The sequence below is a fragment of the Oryx dammah genome, unplaced genomic scaffold (assembly GCF_014754425.2).
Source record: "Oryx dammah isolate SB20612 unplaced genomic scaffold, SCBI_Odam_1.1 HiC_scaffold_4, whole genome shotgun sequence".
NCBI classification, from domain to species: domain Eukaryota; kingdom Metazoa; phylum Chordata; class Mammalia; order Artiodactyla; family Bovidae; genus Oryx; species Oryx dammah.
Window position 1 is genome coordinate 12,968,851 of NW_024070188.1, and position 22,076 is coordinate 12,990,926.

At 39.7% G+C, this 22,076-nt stretch overlaps 1 protein-coding gene across 2 annotated transcripts in view; it reads right to left on the bottom strand.

Annotated features, from left to right (window-relative positions):
- The window catches only part of NCOA7 (nuclear receptor coactivator 7), a 160,924-nt gene that overhangs the window by 35,621 nt on the left and 103,227 nt on the right, over nt 1-22,076 (bottom strand). The window contains exons 4-10 of one of the 2 annotated variants that reach the window (XM_040238989.1): nt 21,721-21,800; nt 17,290-17,397; nt 12,884-12,997; nt 12,217-12,342; nt 10,219-10,403; nt 5,162-6,168; nt 3,690-3,858 (exon numbers count right to left, since the gene is read on the bottom strand). In XM_040238989.1, coding sequence (XP_040094923.1) covers nt 3,690-3,858; nt 5,162-6,168; nt 10,219-10,403; nt 12,217-12,342; nt 12,884-12,997; nt 17,290-17,397; nt 21,721-21,800 — 1,789 coding nt within the window. Of the gene's footprint in view, nt 1-3,689; nt 3,859-5,161; nt 6,202-10,218; nt 10,404-12,216; nt 12,343-12,883; nt 12,998-17,289; nt 17,398-21,720; nt 21,801-22,076 lie in introns of both variants that reach the window. The other variant, XM_040238988.1, reaches the window with a different exon arrangement.

The following is a 22,076-nucleotide window of genomic DNA, read 5'->3' on the forward strand; positions in this document are numbered from 1 at the left end:
GCATGCCAGTCAGTGCTCCAGACTACTCTCCATCTGCTGGGTCCATGAGAATCAGGAATGGCTACTCTCTCCGCCTTCAGGAAACAGTGACAGATTTTATTTTCTTGGGCTCCAAAATCACTGCAAATGGTGACTGCAGCCATGAAATTAAAAGATGCTTGCTCCTTGGAAGAAAAGCTATGACAAATCTAGACAGCATATTAAAAAGCAGAGACATTACCTTGGCGACAAAAGTCTGTCTAGTCAAAGCTATGGTTTTTCCAGTAGTCATGTATGGATGTAAGAACTGGACCATAAAGAAGGCTGAGCGCTGAAGAATTGATGCTTCTGAACTGTGGTGTTGGAAAGTCCCTTGGACTGCAAGGAGATCCAACCAGTCCATCCTATAGGAAATCAACCCTGAATATTCATTGGAAGGACTGATGCTGAAGCTGAAGCTCCAACGCTTTGGCCATTTGATGTGAAGAGCCTACTCGTGGGAAAAGACCGTGATGCTGGGAAAGACAGAAGGCAGGAAGAGCAGGGGACGACAGAAGATGAGATGGTTGGATGGCATTACCAACTCAATGAACATGAGTTTGAGCAAGTTCTGGGAGCTGGTGATGGCCAGGGAAGCCTGGTGTGCTGCAGTCCATGAGGTCACAAAGAGTTGGACAGGACTGAGCGACTGAAGAGCAACACGACAACATGGGAGGGCATATTTCTTTTTGACTTTTGTTTTCTTCAAATAAATACCCAGAGGTAAAATTGCTAGACTATGGGGTAGTTCCTTTTTCAATGTTTTGCAGAAGCTCCACACTGTTTACCACAGCGGTTGCACCAATTTGCACTCCCACCGATAGTGCATGAGGTCTCCCTTTTTCTACATCCTCACCAACTCGTGCTGTCTTTTTGATGACAACCATTCTGACAGGTGTGAGGTATCAAGATTTTGATTTGCATTTCCCTGACGATTAGTGATTCGAGCATCTTTTCACATGCCTGTTGGCCATCTGTATGTCTTCTTCGGAAAGAGGTCTACTCAGATCCTCCACCTGCTTTTTAATTGAATTTTTTTGATACTAAGTTGCATGACTTCTTTACATATTTGAGTTCTTTACGTATTTTGGACATTAACTCCTTATCAGGCATATAATCTGCAAATATCTTCTCCCTTTCAGTAGGCTGCTGTTTCATTTTTCTATGGCTTCCTTCACTGTGCAAACACCTTTTAAGCTTGATGCAGTCCTATTTGTTTATTTTTGCTCCTGTTGCTCTCACCTAAGAAGACGTATCCAATAAAATATTGCTGAGACTGATGTCAAAGAGCTTACTGCCTATGTTTTCTTGAAGGAATTTCAAGTCTTGCATTTACACCTTTAACCTATTTTACTTTTCTATGTGGTGTAAGAAAGTGATTCAGTTTTCCCATCACCATTTATTGAAGAGACTGTCTTTGCCCTATATTCTCGCCTCCTTTGTTGTAGATTAACTGACCATAAAAGTGTGGGTTTATTTTGGGGCTCCCCATTCTATTCCATTTCCCAATCTTAAACTAAAATGTGGCTTCCCTTAGGGTAGGTAGAGACGGAAATACGTAAAGAACTGAAAAAAATTTCCCAACATCTGCACAAAAAACATCATTAACATAGTGAGATATAGTATTTCCCAGAAAACTATTTGGTCAATTAATGATTAGTTTAAGAAAGCCAAGTATGTCAGGTTATTTGCTAGCCAAAGACAAAAAAAAAAAAAAAACAGACACTATAAAATACAATGTAATGGAATTCAACAAGTGACCTACTTTTAAAAAGTTCACTGCTGCTACTGCTGCTGCTAAGTCGCTTCAGTCGTGTCCGACTCTGTGTGACCCCAGAGACAGCAGCCCACCAGGCTCCCCTGTCCCTGGGATTCTCCAGGCAAGAACACTGGAGTGGGTTGCCATTTCCTTCTCCAAAAAAGCTCACAATAACTACTTGTGTGCAAGGTCAAAGAGGAGTGCTATTTCAGCATTACAGACTTATTCTGGCTTAAAGAATGACAGTAAAATAACTACATGTGTGAGACTGCAAACCACTCTATAAGATTCATTGGTACACATACATCTCAAAGATAATAAAACTAAAAAAACCTAAATTCATTATATTATAAATGATACATTTTTCCAGAGAGAAAATGATATAGGTAGGTTTCCCAACAGACCAGGAAACCACATAACTTAAATATAGCTGAAACAATCAGTACTTTGTTATCTCCACCAATAAAATCAGGAATTGGCCTAAACCTCTAAGATATTATACATCTATGACATATGATTCTAGAACTCCGATTTTCACAGGGCTTCAGAAATTATTTGTGAATATTTCAAGAAGAAGAAATGTAAAAGACACACATTTTCTTTGTATCTCCTCAGTATCTGTAAACTTTGAAGGAGTCAGTGTTGGGGCTGTAAGCACAGGGAGAGGGGTACACCTTGAAAACACAAAACAAATTATGTTTACCATCTATGTTAAACAGAAAAAATATTAGCAAATTCTTTAATTAAAATTCTATTAATTAGCTTCACATTAAACTATGATTTATTAAGATCAGGCAACTCTTCATGAGAATTACCATTCTGGGCACTGATCAGCCAGAAGTTGTGCTTGTGTTTGGAATTTAATTTTGCTTTATTAAGAAATCATGCTTGGGAATTCCGTGGAGGTCCAGTGGTTAAGACTTGGCTCTTTCACAGCCGCGGACTGGGTTCAATCCCTGGTCGCGAACTAAGTTTCCACAAGCTGAGTGGCATGGCCAAAAAAATAAAGTAAAAATGAAATTACTTCTTCAATATTGAAATATCTGGGGAAAAGTTCAGTTAAATAAATAAGCATTTATGCTTAAGGAAGCTCACTGAGTATTTATTCTTGGCAGGTATGTTAACCAAAAAGCATGCCTTGATGACTAGTTAGGAAAAGGAAAAATGAGTGTGTTTAACAATTTTGAAGACTAGTTTCAAGGCTTCTGAGAAGAAATTTTTATTCTATCACATACAAAAGAAAATTTCTTTTCTAAAATATAACATTTCCTAAATATTTCTGTTATAAAGATGTACTGCTCAGTGACGCACTGCTGAAGAATTCCATGCCACTGTCCCTGCTCTCCTAGACTGTCACATCACCAATAAAACTTCTTAGGCAATTTAAAAATGCAAATCTCTTTAGGGGTCTATGTAGCCCCCAAAGCGTACCCAGATGGTTTTAGTCACATTTCTCATGCTGCTGACTCACAGACACTTTCTCTATAAGGGGAAAGCAATCCTTAGTCCCCTCCAACAAGAATAACAGGCACTTTAAAATTAAAATCATGCCTTTCTGCAGCACTTGGGGTTTAGCTCTGCTCCATCATATTCCTTTATTCCCAACAGAATGCACTTCCACTTACTGGCACCTGAAAATACCTCAATCTTCCTTCATTTAAAATTCAACTGAGTAGAAAGTTTTGAAAGTGGTTCTGCACACAGGACCGAGGATGACTTCAAATTTGCTATATTGAAACCACCCTTTAGCCGAAAGCTACTGAAATAACATCCTTTTAGAAATTCAAAGATGTACTATGAAGAGAAATCTCTTATTCAAGAATAAAACCAAGAATTTCAAGACTAAATTAAAAATTGAGATGCAATTAGAGTCTACTTGACCAACAGATTTCCTATTCCAGCCCACACTCACCTCTCCCGAGGAACAGCAAACCAGTACTCCGGCTGCTTTCTTCGTTTGCCATACTGCTGGACCACGGCTGTCGTGTGAGTGGCAAAGGATTTCCTCATTGGTTTTCCCACTTTAATGCACAGAAACATGGGTGGAGTTTTGCTTTTCTCTTCTTTTGAAGGAAGTATATCTGAATCACACGTGAAAAAAAAATCTCCATTATTAATAATATTGGTGATACTGAAATATTTCAACTTACAAAGAATTTCCAGTCCCCTCTTAGTGGTGGAAAGTCAAAACATATGGCATAAATATCACATAACATGATCATGTTAGATTAGGACTAACTAAATCTTTCAGACCTTCTTCAGCACAAAAGGTGAAAGTTCTGGATGTTTCACTTTGGTCTACATCACACGAGATGCTACAAACTAGGAATAAGGATAAAAACCACCACCACAGCAAAGAGTAGAGATTTGTGACAACCCATAAGAATACATATTAATGAATGGTACTGAGGACCACATCATACCACAATGCCATTCGGTTTAAAACTGAAATACCTTCAAAAACCAAAGTGAAAAAGGAAAAGTTCCTTGAAAGATTAAAAAAAAAAAAAAAGCACACTACTTTCATTATAGAATTCTGTGTCATAGTTCAATGTTCAAATAGATACCATATATTGCTGATTCTTCCCAATTACTATTGACCCTTGAATAACACAGGGTTTAGAGATGCTGACACTTCTGCAGTTAAAAATACACGTATAACTTTAGAGCTGTCTCTCCACATCCCTCCTCCATAGATTCAACCAACTATTGATGGTGAAATATTGTATTTCAAATTTATTGGAAAAAAAAAATCTGTATACAAGTGGACCTGTGCAGTTCAAACCCCTCTGTGTATCAATAAAGATATGCTCTATTGAGGAAACATTGTTCTCAAATAACTGTACTACTTTTGCTATTGCATGTGCAAATTTTAGAAAGGCAACTATACAGGCATATCTTGGAGATATTGTGGGTTTCGTCCCAGACTATCAAGATAAAGCAAATATCACAATCAAGTGAGTAACACAACTTTTTTTGTTGTTTCCCAGTGCCTATAAAAGTTGTTTATATTATATTGTAGTCTATTAAGTGTGCAATAGCATTATATCTAAAAAAAAGAGTACAATGTAATTAGAGAATCCTTTATTGCTAAAAAACTGTTAACCACCATCTGAACCTTCAGGGGTAATATCTAAGATCACTGATCACAGATCACCACAAATATAAGAATGAAAAAGTCGGAAATATCGCAAGAATTACCAAAATGTGAAACAGAGACATAAAGTAGACAAATACTGTTGGAAACAGGGCGCCAATGGTCTTGTTTGATGCGAGGTTGCCACAGATCTTCAATTTGTAAAAAAAAAAATGCAGTTTCTGTGAGGCACAATAAAACAAGATATGCCTATAGAACAGAATAGAAAGAAATGAAAAATGGCTCACCTTCAATGGGTACCTGAATTCTCTTTAATAGCCATAACTGAATTTCAGATTTATTATCCATTTGTGCACCTTGGCAGCTGTTGTCCAGAGTAGATTCCAAAGAGGAGTCTGGATATTCTTTATTCATACTTTCTTCTGCAGAGGAGCTCAGTTGCAACGGAAGGGGTGCTCTCTCTTTCACCCAGGTTTTATCTGGCTCTTCCTTGCCCTCAATCGGGGGATCACCTGTCTGGGGAAGAGAACCACTAAGGGTGATGTCTATGCCCACTGGCTCAGTACTTTTGCCATCGCTTAATTCTGCCTTCTGCACGTTATCAGGTAACTGTGACCCTTCTTTGTTCTTACTAAGGTAATATTCAATGAGTTTGACTTTATCTAGATCTTCATGTATGTTCAGTGTGTTTTCCACCTGGCTTTCTGGGGACCCAGACTGCTTGTCCACCTCTGGCATTAGATCTTGTTTCTCACAGGTTTCTAAGTCGAGGGCTCCCTTCAGCTCAGCATCACACTCTGTTCCCGAAAAGTTCAGGGCTGACTGAATTTCTGTAGTAGAACTGATTAGTTGTGCTTTAGTCTTCCTTCGTTCCTCTGGGTCAAGAGAAAGGCACTCCTTTGCGGTGTCTCTTTTGTCCATTACACCTTTAGTTTGAGAAGACAGTTCTTCCAAGTCGACGAAGTCATCATCTTCCCCTAAAAGAGAATTTTCTTTGGCTATAGATTCAAATGCAGCCCGAGTGTCAGAAGGTTCCTTGCTGACGTTAGCTACTGACGTAGATTGTTGGGTTGCCTCTGCAGAGGATTCCAGTTTCTTGACCTTGACTGACACAGAGCTGTCTGAGGGCTTCGTTTCTATGTATTCTGTTGACTTCTCTGAAGGTCCTACTGATGTGGAATCTGAAGTGATTGTCCTCTCTCCGTTCTGTTGCCGTTTTTCTTTGTTGAGAGATTTGAACTTACTGAATGGGTTGATATCCTTTTCTGAAGCCAGGTCTTCCCATTCTCCAGGCCTGTACAGAGGACAAAGATCCTGAGGTAGGTCACTGCAGGGGGAAAAATGGTGGGTGCACATGGAATGTTAAAAACAAAACCAAAAGCAAAAGGATGAAAGGCAAAAAAAACCTAAAAATCCAACAAAAAAAACAAAACATAAATATACCACAACTTAAATTTATGTTTAAAGGACTTTAAAGCAAGGAAATAAAATCAAGAGATTGACTTCAAAAAGAAAAATAAAATCAACCATAAAAAGTGGCAAAATAAAGAACCATGAGAGTTGCTTGCATATCCTATTAGAAGCAAATGAATGGTAGTTGAGGTCATTTATGAACATGGAGATGTCACCCACCAGATTTTTAATGATGAAATAAAGTTTCTGATTTTCATGAAAGACAAAGGAGAGTAAATGTTTTAGTACTATGTCTAAAATTCCTTAGATAGCCAAGGCTTTTCCTTTTTTCATAAAAAAGTACATAAACCAACTACATTACTTCTGAATGGCTCATTGACCAAGTAGCTACTCATTTAACTGCTTTGTAAAGTAACTGACATGGAACCATAATTTTGGTTTCATGGTTTAAGATCCAATGCTTTCAAAAAGAGACAACCTTCTACTCCTAAAGGAGATACAAAAGGATTATTTCCCCTATTACTGCAGGTATATAGCACCAGCTCCATTTTACAGTTTAAAAATTTATGAAAATAAGTCAAATGAGCTCTTACTTACAACAATTGGTTTACATTTCTTATCTCTTTCATTTTATTACATTATCATTTTACTTTATGGCAATAAGCAGCTGTTTTATCAGCTGAAACATAGTTTCCTGGCACTTGGCCAATTATTTTTCCCTAGTGACAGATGCTTCATTACTCAGATTTAAATTATACAAAAAAATATTGATTAAACATGTTCTCCAAAGTTCTCCATAGTTTACTTACCTTACTGTTGATATGGATTAAAACACAGATATAAAACCCTTTTCTAAAATAACATGTTTGGATTTCAGAAATAAATTTTCTAAAAAGGCTAAATCATATTCAGGTAATACTTTATTATCCTGGCTTTGAAATAATTATGACAATACTCAGCAAAGTCCTAGGAAGTTCAAGTTACAAGACAGTCCCCACAGTTACTGAATAAATCACTTGCATGGAGCATCCAGGTTTTTTCCAATATAAAATAAAAGCCTATGTAACTGTTAGGCTCTGATAAATGCTTTAAGAGGCCTCTAATTCACAATTCACTTCAATTCAATAATCATCTACTGAGCCCCTACACACCATATATGCTAAAAGACAATTGTGACAGTATCTCTGTTTGGAAGAAGTCTGCAGACGCAAAAATGTTCTGCTCACCATGAGCATCTCAAGAGATGCTACAGGTGCTTCAATCCTAGACTCAAGTATAATGTAGCATAATTTCCATTTTTAGACCCCAAATTTAATTTGGCATTTTAAAAACCAAGTCAGTCCTATAATAAAGAAGCCCAGCTTTTCACATACTTAATGAGCAAACTGATAAGCAAAATCATCTTCCAATGAACACCTAAGTCCCTTCCTCATCTCTTACTTCCCTGGCTAGCTTGACCTCCACAAAGAAAGCATATGACTGCACTCTAATCAGCCTTCTATATTACCTTCTCATCTACCCCTCTCTTCTTGTTCTACCTAATCCAAGCCAGGATTAATTTAGCCATCTGTTTTGTTTGCTTTGCTTTTTTTTTTTAATATCGCAGCTGCCAAGCTCTACTGTGGCAACGTACCCAGTGGTGTCAACTGGCTCTGCTGTTAATTAATGTTTTCTAGACTCAACCAGGGACCTAATGATGACCAATAATCCCTTCAGCTGTTCCCTTCCTAGTCTCCATGGCAGCTGGAGCTACAAACTGTCTTGCACAAAGTATATAAGGCCTGAAGGTGAAGATCGAGAGGTTTTACACACACACACTTTTATTATCTTCCAATAAAAAAAAATTTGTAATAATAAAAATAAAAAACAACTATTTTCATGTGGCAACCAGATACTCTGCACTTCTTGTTTTAACATACAACTTTAAATAGTGAAATTTAAACTACTTTAAACTTTTCAACAGTTGGTGGAATTCTGAGGTCAGTACCAAATTCATTTGACACTGATTCTACTACCTCATTCTATTTTGCTCATTGGTGCACATACTCTTCATTAGACTAAAAATGTCTTTAGATCCCTGCATCCACAGGAACAAGCACTGTACAACTCTGAAATAATTTCAGCACACTAGGAGCCAATTCCCAACTCCTCCCTCTCCCCGCAGCTACAGCATTCGCCTTGGACCATGAAACACAATCTCACACTGAGAAATCTTTCTGTAAGTGTGTATCTTCCCTCTTACTAAAAGAACACTTAACATCCTACTCTGAAGATGTGCAATAGAACTGTTCCATTAGAAGTCATCCCTGGGCAGGAAATGCCACTAACTGCCTGGCCATCCACTTCCAAACTTAACTGTTTCTTTACCTGTTCTTGTCTTCTTTCCCCTCATCACCATGTTCATTCTTTCTTTTCAAAACTGACTCACTCCCTTTGCTCTTCCTCATCTAAAGATTCCGAGATGGCTGGACACTCCCTCACATGGCTCTCACGGAACGCTGTGTTCACGTCTATGTCTACAGTGCTGTTCAGGGACCACTCTTGTCTGCCTGTTGTACCCAGCAGACGGCGAGACAGTGGCTGTGACCCACTCGTCAACAAATCCCAGCCACACAAGAGGCGTACACTAAGATGTATTAGCACCCTCAATCTGCACGAATAGAAGATTCCCACAGAATAATGAAGAGTTTTGGATATGCACGGAAGGTTCAAATAAACAGCCTATACACATTAGGCACCAGGCTATTGTCTAAGAGTTTTGGTATATCAACCCTTTTAGTTCTTGTAACAACTCCGCAGGCTAAAAAATACTATTAATTCCATTTTACAGATGAGAAAACTGAGGCTCAAGATTGAGTTACTCAGGAAGGTCGTGGAGCCACAGAGTGGCAGAAAACCCAGGCACTGTCATGCAAAACTGCCTGGCCTGCTGTACTGCCTCCTAAAACCTCCCACTTGGACGCTTCCACCAGGACTCAGACAGACCCCAGGGGCCATGCTTCCATGGTTCCTGCAGCAGCTAGGCCACTGCAGGGTCTAGCGGACCAGATATTGCACAAGTCCAGGGGAACCAGCTGGCATAAACCCTAGGGACTCTGTTTCTGGGTTAGCTCCCTAGTTTCCTTTCATTCTTTTTATGAGTCCAAGGGGCTGGTTTCCCTTTCTGCTGTTGGACCCACTGCTCTGTCTCTTGCTTCCTACCACTGAGAGCTTCTAAAGATGTTTATACTGCTAGCACATACACAGTCTACAGAATTAGGCACACTGACAAAATGACAAAGAATCAGATTAGCTCTACAAGTGAATCGATTCTCTGAGTTTTCTTAAGCTGTTTCTTCATGGGGACCTTCTTTTTTTCCAATCAAAAAACTCAGTTTAAGAAGACAAAAGTAATCAGAACTAAAGCAATATCCACCTACACTTCAGAGACAAAATAAACTACTATTACTCTCTTTCACACCACTTAAGGCAGTCTGGCTACAAGGCACTGTCTCTGCACTGTCCACTCAAATCTCTCTCCACAAAGGATTAAGGAAAGACACAAGCTGAAGAAGAATATAACTCTGCTTACCCATTAAACCGAATAGAAAATCCTGATTAACTCTTGATAATCAGACAAATTCTTTCAGAGAAACTTCATTTATTCTTTCATAAACTAAGAACATGCATTCAGGAAAAGAAGCCAAAGAAACAGCATTTTTACATGCTGGTTTTTTAATTTTCTCATCTGTGAATGTTCTACTCTTCCTTATTATTGACTTTAGCATTTCCATTTTCTCTTTTTTCTATTTTTTAAAAATTTAGTACACAAATATTCTATCTTCAAACTCACCTCTACACAGTCTCTCACTCCCACCAGTGCCCTCAGTTTTTAACTGCATTTAATTCTCCCAATACTCCCTTGGCCGGTAAACAAAGAAAGGTGTCTTACGATGGCAAGGCATCTTTGATCTTCATGTGGGAGATATCATTGTAGAGGGCGATGGAAACGACCTCTTCCATGGGGCAGATGAGGCCATATTCCTCACACCCATTTTCAATGACCAAGGGATCGGACTTGTGAGGATCAAACATGATGTTGTTAGGAGTGACAATCATGACGCCTCCGACTACACCCTGAGGAAAAAGACAGAACAGAGTCGCTACAGGCGAGACGCGGCCAGCACAGGAGCTCTCATGAACTCGTGTTGCCACCCCACCGACTTCGCGAACCCTGGTATCTTACAGGACAATTGCAACCCTTCTACTGGAAAAACAGGCTGAAGAAACTGTATCATTGGGTGCGGAGTGCTGAGTCAGAGAAACAGACACGCCTCGCTGTGGCCATCAGCTGAGCCTGGTTTGAGTATGGCTGCTCAATAGCACAGGGATCTTGGGTTTCACATGTATGTCTCAGAGCCCCCAGTTCCCTACTGGTAAAATGAGAAGGGCTGTCCCAGGTGGTTTCCTGATTGAGAACTGTGGACTTTACAATTCACTCATCACGTATTCACATGTCCAGCAAGTGCATGGTACTGTGCTCCGGGGGGAGCTATCTCAGTCTCGGTGTCAAAGAACACCCCTAGCGTTTTGATCTAAGATGCTCAGAAAGCCCCCATTTAGCAAATAGGAATATGAAATTTTTACAAACAGAAGTGAATATATTCAAACTATGGAAACTGAAAGCAAAGAACAGTTGGGAATTCCCTGGCGTTCCAGTGGTTAGGACCTAATACTTTCACTGCTGAGGGCCTGGGTTCAACTCGTGCTTGGGGAACTAAGATCCCACAAGGCATGTGGTGTGGCCTAAAAGAAAAAAAAAAGAAAGCAAAAAAACAGTACCATGGTAGGAACTTGTCTGAAACTTTGTCGGTTTACATGGTAGACCACGTTGACCATGGGGATATTGTCTACCAGGCACAGTAGGATACAAACAACTCCCGTTAGGTAAATTATTTATTTTGATACTCTTAATGAGTTTAGTGATCACCTTAGCAAAAAGTTTTGCCTTTCAGACATTACTTATTCTTGGTTGCAAAAGTTTTTCCTACCATTAGAACCTAGCATTCCTACGAGCACAGGAATTCGCTTTATATCAACATTACCCCTTCTTCAGAGGCTCACTAAAAGTCAGGTTTGTTTTTTATACAAAACACCAACAAGTAAAAAACTAAAAAAATTATATAACAGACATTTTCATACCAGCATCTTTAGTGGCAAACAAGTTGATAACTTAGCATTTTCCAGGTTAAGTGCTAAGCACCTTAAATGAATCATATTTTTTTGTTTTTAACTATCTTTTTAAATGTTTTATTTTGCACTGGGGAATAACCAATCAACAAACAATGTTGTAATAGTTTCAGGTGAACAGCAAAGGGACTCAGCCATACACATGCATATATTCATTCTCCCCCAAACCTCCCAGCCAGGCTGCCACATAACATTGAGCTCTAGAGTTTCATGTGCTACACAGTACGTCCCTGTTGGTTATCATGATTATCGTTTAGTTAGCACACCCTATTAATTAAATTGTATTATTATTCTTACTTCATATGAGGAAAATGGGAGCTTAGGAAATGTAAATATTTTGCCCATGGTCTCAAAGCTAGTGGCGAAGAGCTGTAATTTAAGTTCAGCGACTCTGACTCTAGCATTTGCTGTTAAAACACATTCTATACTGTCTCCCTAAAACTTTATGGGCTAAGAACTGAAATATAAGTGATAAACCCAATATCACAAAGAATCACATGTTCACTCAATGGTTACTATTGCCTTAATAAGTAAAATGCCAGGCATCCAAGAGGAAAAAACAAATGCACAGTTGTGAAATCTTGCAGCTGAAACTTCAGGTAAGACATTTTTAAGTAGTCTGCCTTTGGTAATTTGGAACTGGTTTCATTTTCCACAGATTCTAAGGGGAAAAAAAAAACCAAACTGCATAGCCATATACCTTTCCATCAGTGAAGTACCGGCAATTCATTTTCAAAAATTTTACCACTCCTGGCTCATCCTCTTCCGAAGTGGATGATAAGACTCTCTCGATGGGTTTTAAGGCCTTTCTTGCTAAGTCAGCATCCTTTAGAAAGCAAAAATTTCCACAAATAGAAACACTTTAAAAAAATATTATTTATATGAATTTAGTTATCTAAGTTTCCTATAAGTAACCTGTTTTTATTAAATGTGAATATTTATAAAAGGCAAATGTCTTCCATCCTTCAAAAATAATCACCCAAGTCAAACTAAGATTTTTAAGGCATATATGTATGAACCTATAAAAATGCCCCATCACGCCTTTAGGAAATACCTTAAATGAAAGAATTCATATTGAACTCATTCAAATTCTATAGGAAAAGGAGTAAAAGTGGTACAAATAAACTACTGGCCTCACTGAGAGTTTAACTTCTACATAAACAAGACATGCATTTCTGCCTTTGAGACCTTAAATGTGAACCAGTTTCTTCTCTCAACTAATGACAAATTATTTTAACCCCACCTCTTCAGTGAGGGAGGAGAGTTTCAGATGAACTCTTGAGAAAAATAACGTGAGTTATTTTTTATAATTACTCAAAAACCGATGCCGATAAATATGCACTTCAGTACCAGAGTGAAATACATACAGGCAGTTTATCGTATTCTGCATCTGATGATGGAGGAGAGACAGTAGCACCAGGACTGGATGATGATAACCTTAAGGTACTCGAGGGAAAGTTGGCATCTGGCACAAAAAGAACCTGAGAATGGGAAAGAAAGGCTAGGTGAGTCCCAAGAACCAGGGCAGCGCTCAGAGCAGTTTCTCTTCACACAGTATCACGCTGGGTGTGGGATGAAGACCTCATTGGCTTGCGCTGAACTTCTGAATTACTCGGGGTCTCCCAGACTAATCTATGCAATAATATTCAGAGAGAGGAATGTGTGCAGTGCAAAGGGTGTTGAATATACTGCAGGCACTCACAGGAGAGAGAAAGGTGGGGGAATACTCTGCATAGGCTATGTGAAGCAGGTGGGTCCAAGTGAAGCCGTGGGCAGCAGGATTTGGACAGGGAGGGAAGAGCCTTCCAGGGCAGGGTACGATAGTACAAGGGGATAGAGGCGAGAGTAGCATGGCGTACTTCTAAATGCAGCACCCACGTCAGGAAGAAACAGGATGCATCCAGGCTTCCTGACTCCAAGCAGGCCCTGAGTGCTAATGCATTAAGGTCCTTATATGAAAAAGCTGTACACAGCAGCATCAATAATCTCAGCACCTGCTCTTCCATCACTGTTTGGGATATCTAAAAATCCCCTAACTTGGTGGTGCTGGTGGTAAAGAATCCACCTGTCAATGCAGGAGACACAAAAGACACAGGTTCGATCCTTGGGTCAGGAAGATCCCCTGGAGGAGGAAATGGCATCCCACTCCAGCATTCCTGCCTGGAGAATTCCATGGACAGAGGAGCCTGGCAGGCCACAGTCGATGGAGCCACAAAGAATCAGACACAACTGAGCAAATGAGCCCATACTGCACTAAACTGCTTTCTTCTGCAAGATATTCTGGTTCCCGAAATGCTATTACGATTCTGTTATTCAACACTCTTTTAACAATACAAGCTACATTCTGGTATTATATCAAATACTATTTTAAAATGACCTCTAATGTTACAAAATATGTGAAAGTGAAAGTGTTAGTCACTCAGTCATGTCCAGCTATTTGCAACCCCATGGTCTGCCCATGGGATTCTCCAGGCAAGAATACTGGAGTGGGTTGCCATTCCCTTCTCCAGGGGATTTTCTTAACCCACAGATTGAACCGGGGTCTCCTGCACTGCAGGCAGATTCTTTACCATCTGAGCTACCGTAATTCACAGCTAATCATGTAACAACTGTTCAATATTGTTACTGAACACTTTGCCCCATCTTCTAGTTGTATCTCTATTTTATTTACTTATTTATTTTTCAGAGTTATGTTTTATTCAGTGGGAATTTTTAGGACTTAAGTGCAGGAGACAGCATCTCAAGTAACCCTGAGAGAACTGCTCTGAGGAGGCAAGGGGAGGAGCCAGGTTATACAGGAGTTTTACAACAAAGGGCAGGTAGTTTGAACATCCATAGATTATTGCTAAAGAAAACCAGATGTCCCAAGTTAAGGAATTTAGCACTTTTCTTGTATGGGAAGATGCAAGAGTCTGGGCTCATTCAAATCATTCTTTTGCATATCTCTATTTTAACATTGTTGTTCAGTAGCCCAGTCTCGTGTCCAACTCTTTGCAACCCCATGGACTGCAGCACGCCAGAACTCCCTGTCCCCTCACGATCTTCTGAAGCTTGCCCAAGTTCATGTCCACTGCATCAGTGATGGCATCCCACCATCTCACCTCTGACGCCCTCTTCTCCTTCTGCACTCAATCTTTCTCAGCATCAGGGACTTTTCCAATGAGTTGGCTGTTCACATCAGACCGGAGCTTCAGCATCAGTCCTTCCAACAAGTATTTAGAGTTGATTTCCCTAAAGGTTGACTGGTTTGATCTCTTTGCTGCCCAAAGGACTCTCAGGAGTCTTCATCAGCACCACAACTTAAAGGCATCAATTCTTTGGCTTCTGCCTTCTTTACGGTCCAGCTCTTACAACCATATGTGACCACAGGGAAGACCATAGCTTTGACTATACGAATCTTGCTGACAGAGTAATGTCTCTGCTTTGCAACACACGGTCTAGGTTTGTCATAGACAAATTTTAACTTTAGTTCTTTTAAATCTCTCTTCAGTCCAGAAAAAAAGTGAGCCAAGAACAAAACACACCTTAAGATAAGGTGGAAAAATCATCGTCAAGGAGAAATAAGATGAGGACTGATAATACTGAAAATATGAGCTCCCAAATTCCCAAACGTTCATTAAGAAGTGGGCCATTACATTTGGTCTAAGTTTCCCAATAACCAATGGAAAGATATAGACATCATGAATCAACAGAATTCACTGTCCATAAAATAAAAACAAACCAGTTTCTTACTAGTACAAGTAGACTCCCACACAAAGCCTCATTTGAAAAAAAGAAGTGTCTCACAGTGAACTCTTTGTCCTAATGACACATTGACAGTAAATGAAATAACCAGTTTTGAAGGACTGTTCTTTGTAACAACGTCAAAATGGGTCAGTGGCAAATGTCAAAAGGTTAGAGTTTCATGAAAGTAATTTACAGAAGGCTAAAATTACATGGTCTTAGTATACAGCTCTTATTTATTGTATGTTTCTGGGCTAGGACCAAAACAGATTTCTTCCAAACAGATGTCAATTCTCCATTAATATCTTCTTTTCGCACCTGAACTCTTGACAAGTGTTAGGCAACATAGGTTGAGATTCTATTGCCTGACATTCTAAATGTCAAATCAAAGAGATAATTCCTATGCTTAAATAGCCCATTGTACTGTGTAAATAGAAGTGAGTGTTAACATGGAGAAGCCCAGTCACTACACATCTTCCTTCAACGTGGAAGTGAGTCTGGATCATTCTTCTTAATGCCTCATCGTTGCCAGAAAAATCATGAGCACAGCCAGATCTTGGGACAACTAACAGCACATAACTGTTTAGTTATATGAGGGCTACACCACATAGTAAAGGCAAGAAGGACCATCTGAGTAAATGTAGCCCAACCCCTCATTTCAGAGATGAAACCAAGGTCAAAAAGGAAGTGACTTGCCCAAGTTTAATAGCTATTAAAGGGTCAAAGGAAATGAAGCTTTGGGGCACCTATTTTTGTATTATTATCGTTAAGGAGGCATATTAAAATGGTTAGATGAGATGGTTAGATAGAATCACCAACTCAATGGACATGAATTTGAGCAAACTCCAGGAGACAGTGGAGGACAGAGGAGCCTAGCGTGCTACAGTCCATGGGGTCACAGAGCTGGACATGATTGAGCAATTGAATAACAACAAGGCATATTAAGACAGTTCCTATATCTCCTATTAGTACTGGACCTTAAGCCAGTACCAATAAACTCTTTTGTTCATAGACTTAGTAAAAGAATAAAGAACCACCCTAAATTATCTTAGTAAGTTCCAGTGGCTACAGCTTGAATTAGTAAAGATACGCCTAGGTTCTCTGCTATGGGTCAGTTAACAGATTATTCAGCAATATCCCAGACTATACGAAACCCAATAAAAATGACTAAAACCTATTAATTTCGCAGAGATAAAAATGTATTAATTTTTGAAAAATTTTAATTCATATTTTCCCTCGACTACCTGGTACTGGCAGTATACTAATTTCTCTCATTTATGACAAGGACATAAATACCAAAAGCATGATAGTACAAACTGGCCAATTTATAGCCTGGTGGCTTCATTTGCTGCCCTTGAAATAAATGCAAAGAATACTACCATTGCCTGAGGGAAGTTATTCTTAGAAGTAGCAGCATCCACCGTGAAAGAACTCAATGTCACTAGAATTTATTTATTTGTAAACTTTTTGATGGCTACCATTCTGACCAGTGTGAAGTAATACATCATTGTAGTTTTATTTGCATTTCTTTAACAATTAGCAATGATGAGCGTCTTTTCATGTGTCTGTGGCCTTTTCTTAATGATCCTGCTGAATGTCTCCACCTTGGGCCAGATTGATTACTTCTGTTGTGGTATCACATGAAGGACAAAATGACAAAAATTTTGCCTAATTTAAAATAAAACGATGGCCATAATATACCCCATAAGTGGACTAAACTGAAACTTGCAATTCTAAATTAAACATTTGAAGAATATCTGTATAATTCTACAGGGAAAAAAGTTACATTAATTTTTTCTTGATGGAAACATCTATTAACACAAAGGATAGTTAAATCAACTGTGATAATCATTTGCAAAGCACTTAACTCTGAACAGTTCAGAAGCATCAGGATGCTTTCAGAAATCTTGGATCTAAGAGACTGAACCAAGACACAATAACAACAATGACAGTCCTGAGACACTAAGAAAAAGTCATTACAAATGGCAGCAAAAATATGTTTCTAAAAGGAAAATGTTTCTAAAGGAAAATTCAATAAGAAAATCATTACCTGGCCTGGAACAATAGTATGCGTGAAAAGCTTATTCAGTTCCACTAATTTATTGGGAGTGATGTTAAATTTCAGTGCTATGGAGTTTAGGGTGTCCTGGCTTCCAGCCTAGAATAATCAAAGAAACAAGGTTCAATACACAAAGCAAAAGACAGACAAAATCTTTCTCCTGATAGTCACATTAATCTATGTTTGATATGAGTCCATAAAAAAGTAACACATACATCCAAATGTATTATGAAAAAAGCAAATACATTCTCAATTCTTAACAAAAAAGTCTTAAATATTATTCATTTCTGGGCTCCCTTATTTGCAAATTTCACTGTCCACTAATAGATTTCTAAACTTACTCTGGCACAACTTAGGTGTGTAGAGTAGAGAGTCTATGAGGTATATTATAAAGCTAAGAAGAAAAGAAATATTACACATACTACTACTCATAGGGGAAATGGAGCTAGTTTCTCTCTTTGCTTTTTCTGTCCATTTGCCTGTCTCTTTACTGTACTTTAGGCTCTTGGATTATGGCCTGTTAAAGACCATTTCCCCACAGTGCCTGACACATAGAAGGCATTTAAATATTTGATGAATGAATACAGTGAAAGGCATGGAAATCCAAAAGGACTCAGATTAGCTACCAAAAATTGTTCACTGACATTAACATGACAGTTTCCCACAGTCAACCAAATTAGTGCTATTCTTTAAATCTATAAAATTTGTGATATGTCTCAGCTGTTCATGTCTCTGTCCTTCTCCAATAGAGGGGGAATAGGAATAAAAACGCGATGGCACCCCACCCCAGCACTCTCGCCTGGAAAATCCCAGGGACGGAGGAGCCTGGTGGGCTGCCGTCCATGGGGTCGCTAAGAGTCGGACACGACTGAGCGACTTCCCTTTCACTTTTCACTTTCATGCATTGGAGAAGGAACTGGCAACCCACTCCAGCGTTCTTGCCTGGAGAATCCCAGGGATGGGGGAGCCTGGTGGGCTGCCGTCTATGGGGTCGCACAGAGTCGGACACGACTGAAGTGACTTAGCAGCTGCAGCAGCAGGAATAAAAAGGGCTGTAAGACGATGTGAAACTGGACTTCCCTGGTGGCTCAGTAGTAAAGAACCCACCTGCCAATGTAGGAGACACACGTTTGATCCCTCATCTGGGAAGACCCCTCATTCTGTGGAGCAACTCAGCCCTCGTGCCACAGTGGAGCCAGTGACCTAGAGTTTGGGAGTCGCAACTACGGAACCCGCGCGCTGCAATTACTGAAAGCCAGGCGCCCCAGAGCCGGTGTTTCACAAGAGGAACCACTGCGGGAAGAAGCCCCCGGCCCCGCCAACTGGAGAGTAGCCCTCCGCCTGCCGCAACTAGAGAAAGCCCCGTGACAACGAAGACTCAGCACAGGCATGAATAAATAAAACTATTTAAAAGAAAAGGCGTGAAAGCTCAGCAGAAAAGTCCACCCAAAAAGAAGTCTGCCGCCTCTGGTCAGGTCAGTATCCGAGGACAGACTCCCTGTCCAGGGTCACCGGATGGAACTTGTTAGCAGGAGGCCCCTCTGGCAACTATCACTGAGATGCTCCCAACTGCCGCCCTGGGTCAGCACTGGGGGTTAACTCTGTTAGCACAATGGGCTCCGCCAGGCGAGCCTTGAATGACAGGCGGAGATTTGAGGTGGGTGGAGTTTGTAAGCAGGTGAAATGAGACAGATGTAGAGTTCCACTTACCACTCACTGCCCTCAGGTATCAAAAGCCCACCTACTAGATGGACTTGCCCCAGTTCTATACCTGTCCCAGAACTATAACCAAGTTCATAGTTACAGATTAAACTAAAACTACCTCAAACATTTCTAGAACAAGATAGAAATACATACAGTTTTTTAAAGTTACTGAAAACAGATGCCTCTACCCTACCCTGAGCAAAATCATCAGTACTAAAGGTTAACAAAAAAGTTTTAAAATATTTTTTTCAAGTAGTACATATTTACATAATATATTCAAACCCCTGGTTTCTCAAGGTTTAGAGTCAGTAGAAGACACAGATTGATAATATAGACAGACTGAGTCAGACTGTTGGACCTGAATTCCAAATCTGCCACTTGCCAGCTGTGTGACCTTGAGTCACTTGCTTAACTTCTCTGTTCCTCAGCTTCTTCATCCAAATGGAGATACATATGACAAGTGATCAATGAACCGGCTTCACATTTTTACACAAAAACTTGAGGATACTATGTATAGGGGCTTCCGGGAAGGAGGAAAATTTTAACAATTTGCAGGTATTACACAAGGATAAAACATATATACAGAGCCAACTTACAGAACCTGGGAGGGATACTTATATCATTAAATGTTTGAAACTAAACAGAACGCTTGAACATCCACAGCACTGGAACAGTGCCAGCAATTGTGTAAGTGGCTCTGGTCATGGTTCTCTAAACACAAAGTTATGGATCACCTTTTAATAATGAGAAGTACACAAAGTAACTGGCCAACTAATCTCCATAACATAACTCAATCAGGTGGAGAGATCTGCCATAATGACAACTGGTTCCACCTGAACTTAACTTTTCTCAAACCTTGAGTTAACCCATGCATTTTTCTTATAGAAGTGTTTGTCTTAAGCTATGTTCATGTACTATGCATTTACCCCAGACTGTCTTCAAGTCAGTTCACCCAAAGGCTCAGAACTGACCTGACAACCCAGGATGTTATACTCATACATTGTTCTCTTAATCTAGGTTAATGAAACTCTATATTTGTATGGGAACCTCTCTTTCTTCAAGATTCATGTCAATCATTTTATGGTCCAGGATGACTCACCTGGTGCCAAGATTATCTCAAAATGCATCTTGTGGGTGAGGGGCCTGGAGCCATTCTCTGAGTTTTGAGACATTTCCTTCCTTTAATTAGCAGACTGCTAGTAGCTATGGGCTGCGTCTATGGGGTCGCACAGAGTCGGACACGACTGAAGCGACTTAGCAGCAGCAGCAGCAGCTATATAACATCCAGCTAAAGACTAGCAGGGGGGCACTCTTTCTGCCTCCTTCTGATGTCTATGTCAGAAGCTTTCTCTATCTCCTTTATACTTTAGTAAAACTTAAAGTTTTATTAAACCTTGTCTCTGGCCCCGGATTGAATTCTTCTCCGGAGGCCAAGAATCCTGGCGTCTTTTCATGGTTCAGCAACAACCTTTCAAACGTGATGCTACAGAAGCTTGGAGAAGATTCACCATTCTAGAAGAAATGCCAGGGAGGGACAGGCCTTGGTGCTTGCCTTATATAGAGAGCCAGGCATTGCACACAAATAATGAGCACAAAATAAATACACATGAGGAAAACATGGGGGCAGGGGCAACAGCACTTAATTTCTTTCTGGAAATCAGAGATCACTCCTCAGCAATGCCACTTCAAAGTAATGAAAACAGATCTATAACTGAGTGCCCACTTCGTGCCAGGCCTGGTATAAGCATGCACGGCTGCTGCCCTCCAGAAACTCATGGTGTGATGGGAGAGATGAGTACATAATGGGGAGGTGCAGTCACAGACACACATACTGCATCGTCCGTCTGCTGATCCAACCACATGGAGATCTAATACCCTGCAAGCACCAGAGTTAGAATGGCAACCAAAATGGGATCTGGTCTCTCTCCATGGGCATATGAATTAAGGCACAAGACATACACTGAAAGATAACAATTACACTAGTGGATTAACACTGTTAAACTGATCGAAAAGAACACAATTCTATGAGACAGTAAAATGAAGGGATCTGTCCTAGACTTGCAGGATGGTCACAGAAAGAAGAATGAACGTGGAGAGGGATAGGAAGATGGTGTTCAGGCTGAGGTTCTGGTTTGTAGAAATGTATGGATGATGGAGTCACTGCTCCTTGAAAACAGGCTAAGCCTGAAGGTCTAAGTGACTGTGTTGAGTAGACAACTGAATGTATGGTTTGGGAAGTCAGAAAGCATATCTAAGAAAGTGAAAGTGAAAGTGAAGTCATCATGTCCGACCCTCAGCGACCCCATGGACTGCAGCCTTCCAGGCTCCGCTGTCCATGGGATTTTCCAGGCAAGAGTACTGGAGTGGGGTGCCATTGCCTTCTCCACATTTCTATAAACTAAGGTAAATTGAAACTGCATTTTTCAACTAAAGATAGTGTATCATGTATTTTTACTGGATCTTATTTGTGAGCTTTGCTTATTATATCAAAAAATGAGAGACCTAAAATTACTCATCATTGGCATATCAAAGGTAATTCAAGTAATAGGTTTATTCAGGGAAAAATTACAGAAAGGAGAAATGACTGAGGTCTTAAGAAGCTTTGCTATTTAATGGCTACATAAGAGGAAGGCAGGTAAGGGGCAAGATGTGTCAGGGAGAAACATTATGTAAATCTAGTGGTATTAACAAATGTTTGTACTACCTGTTTATACTTACAGTGTATTCCATAGTACCATGGGGCTTCTGAACCACCATCTTCTTCTCTTTTTTATCATGTGTTTTGTTTGGATTGTCATCTGAGGAATAAAATGATATAAGTGAATGATTTCATTTTTAGGAATTGAGGATAGGGTTATTTACAGTATATTAAAAACCCATTCTCAAAATGACTTTGAAAAAATAAAAAGACACTAAAAGAAAAATGGGCTGAAGGCACAGATAGACCAAACACATAAAAACATATTTGTCATCAACGTATACTTGAATAAATGATTAACGCTAACTGCAATTAAATAGTACAAATAACAATGAGGTTGTGCCTTATAGTTATCCAAGTATTTGTTTACGTGATA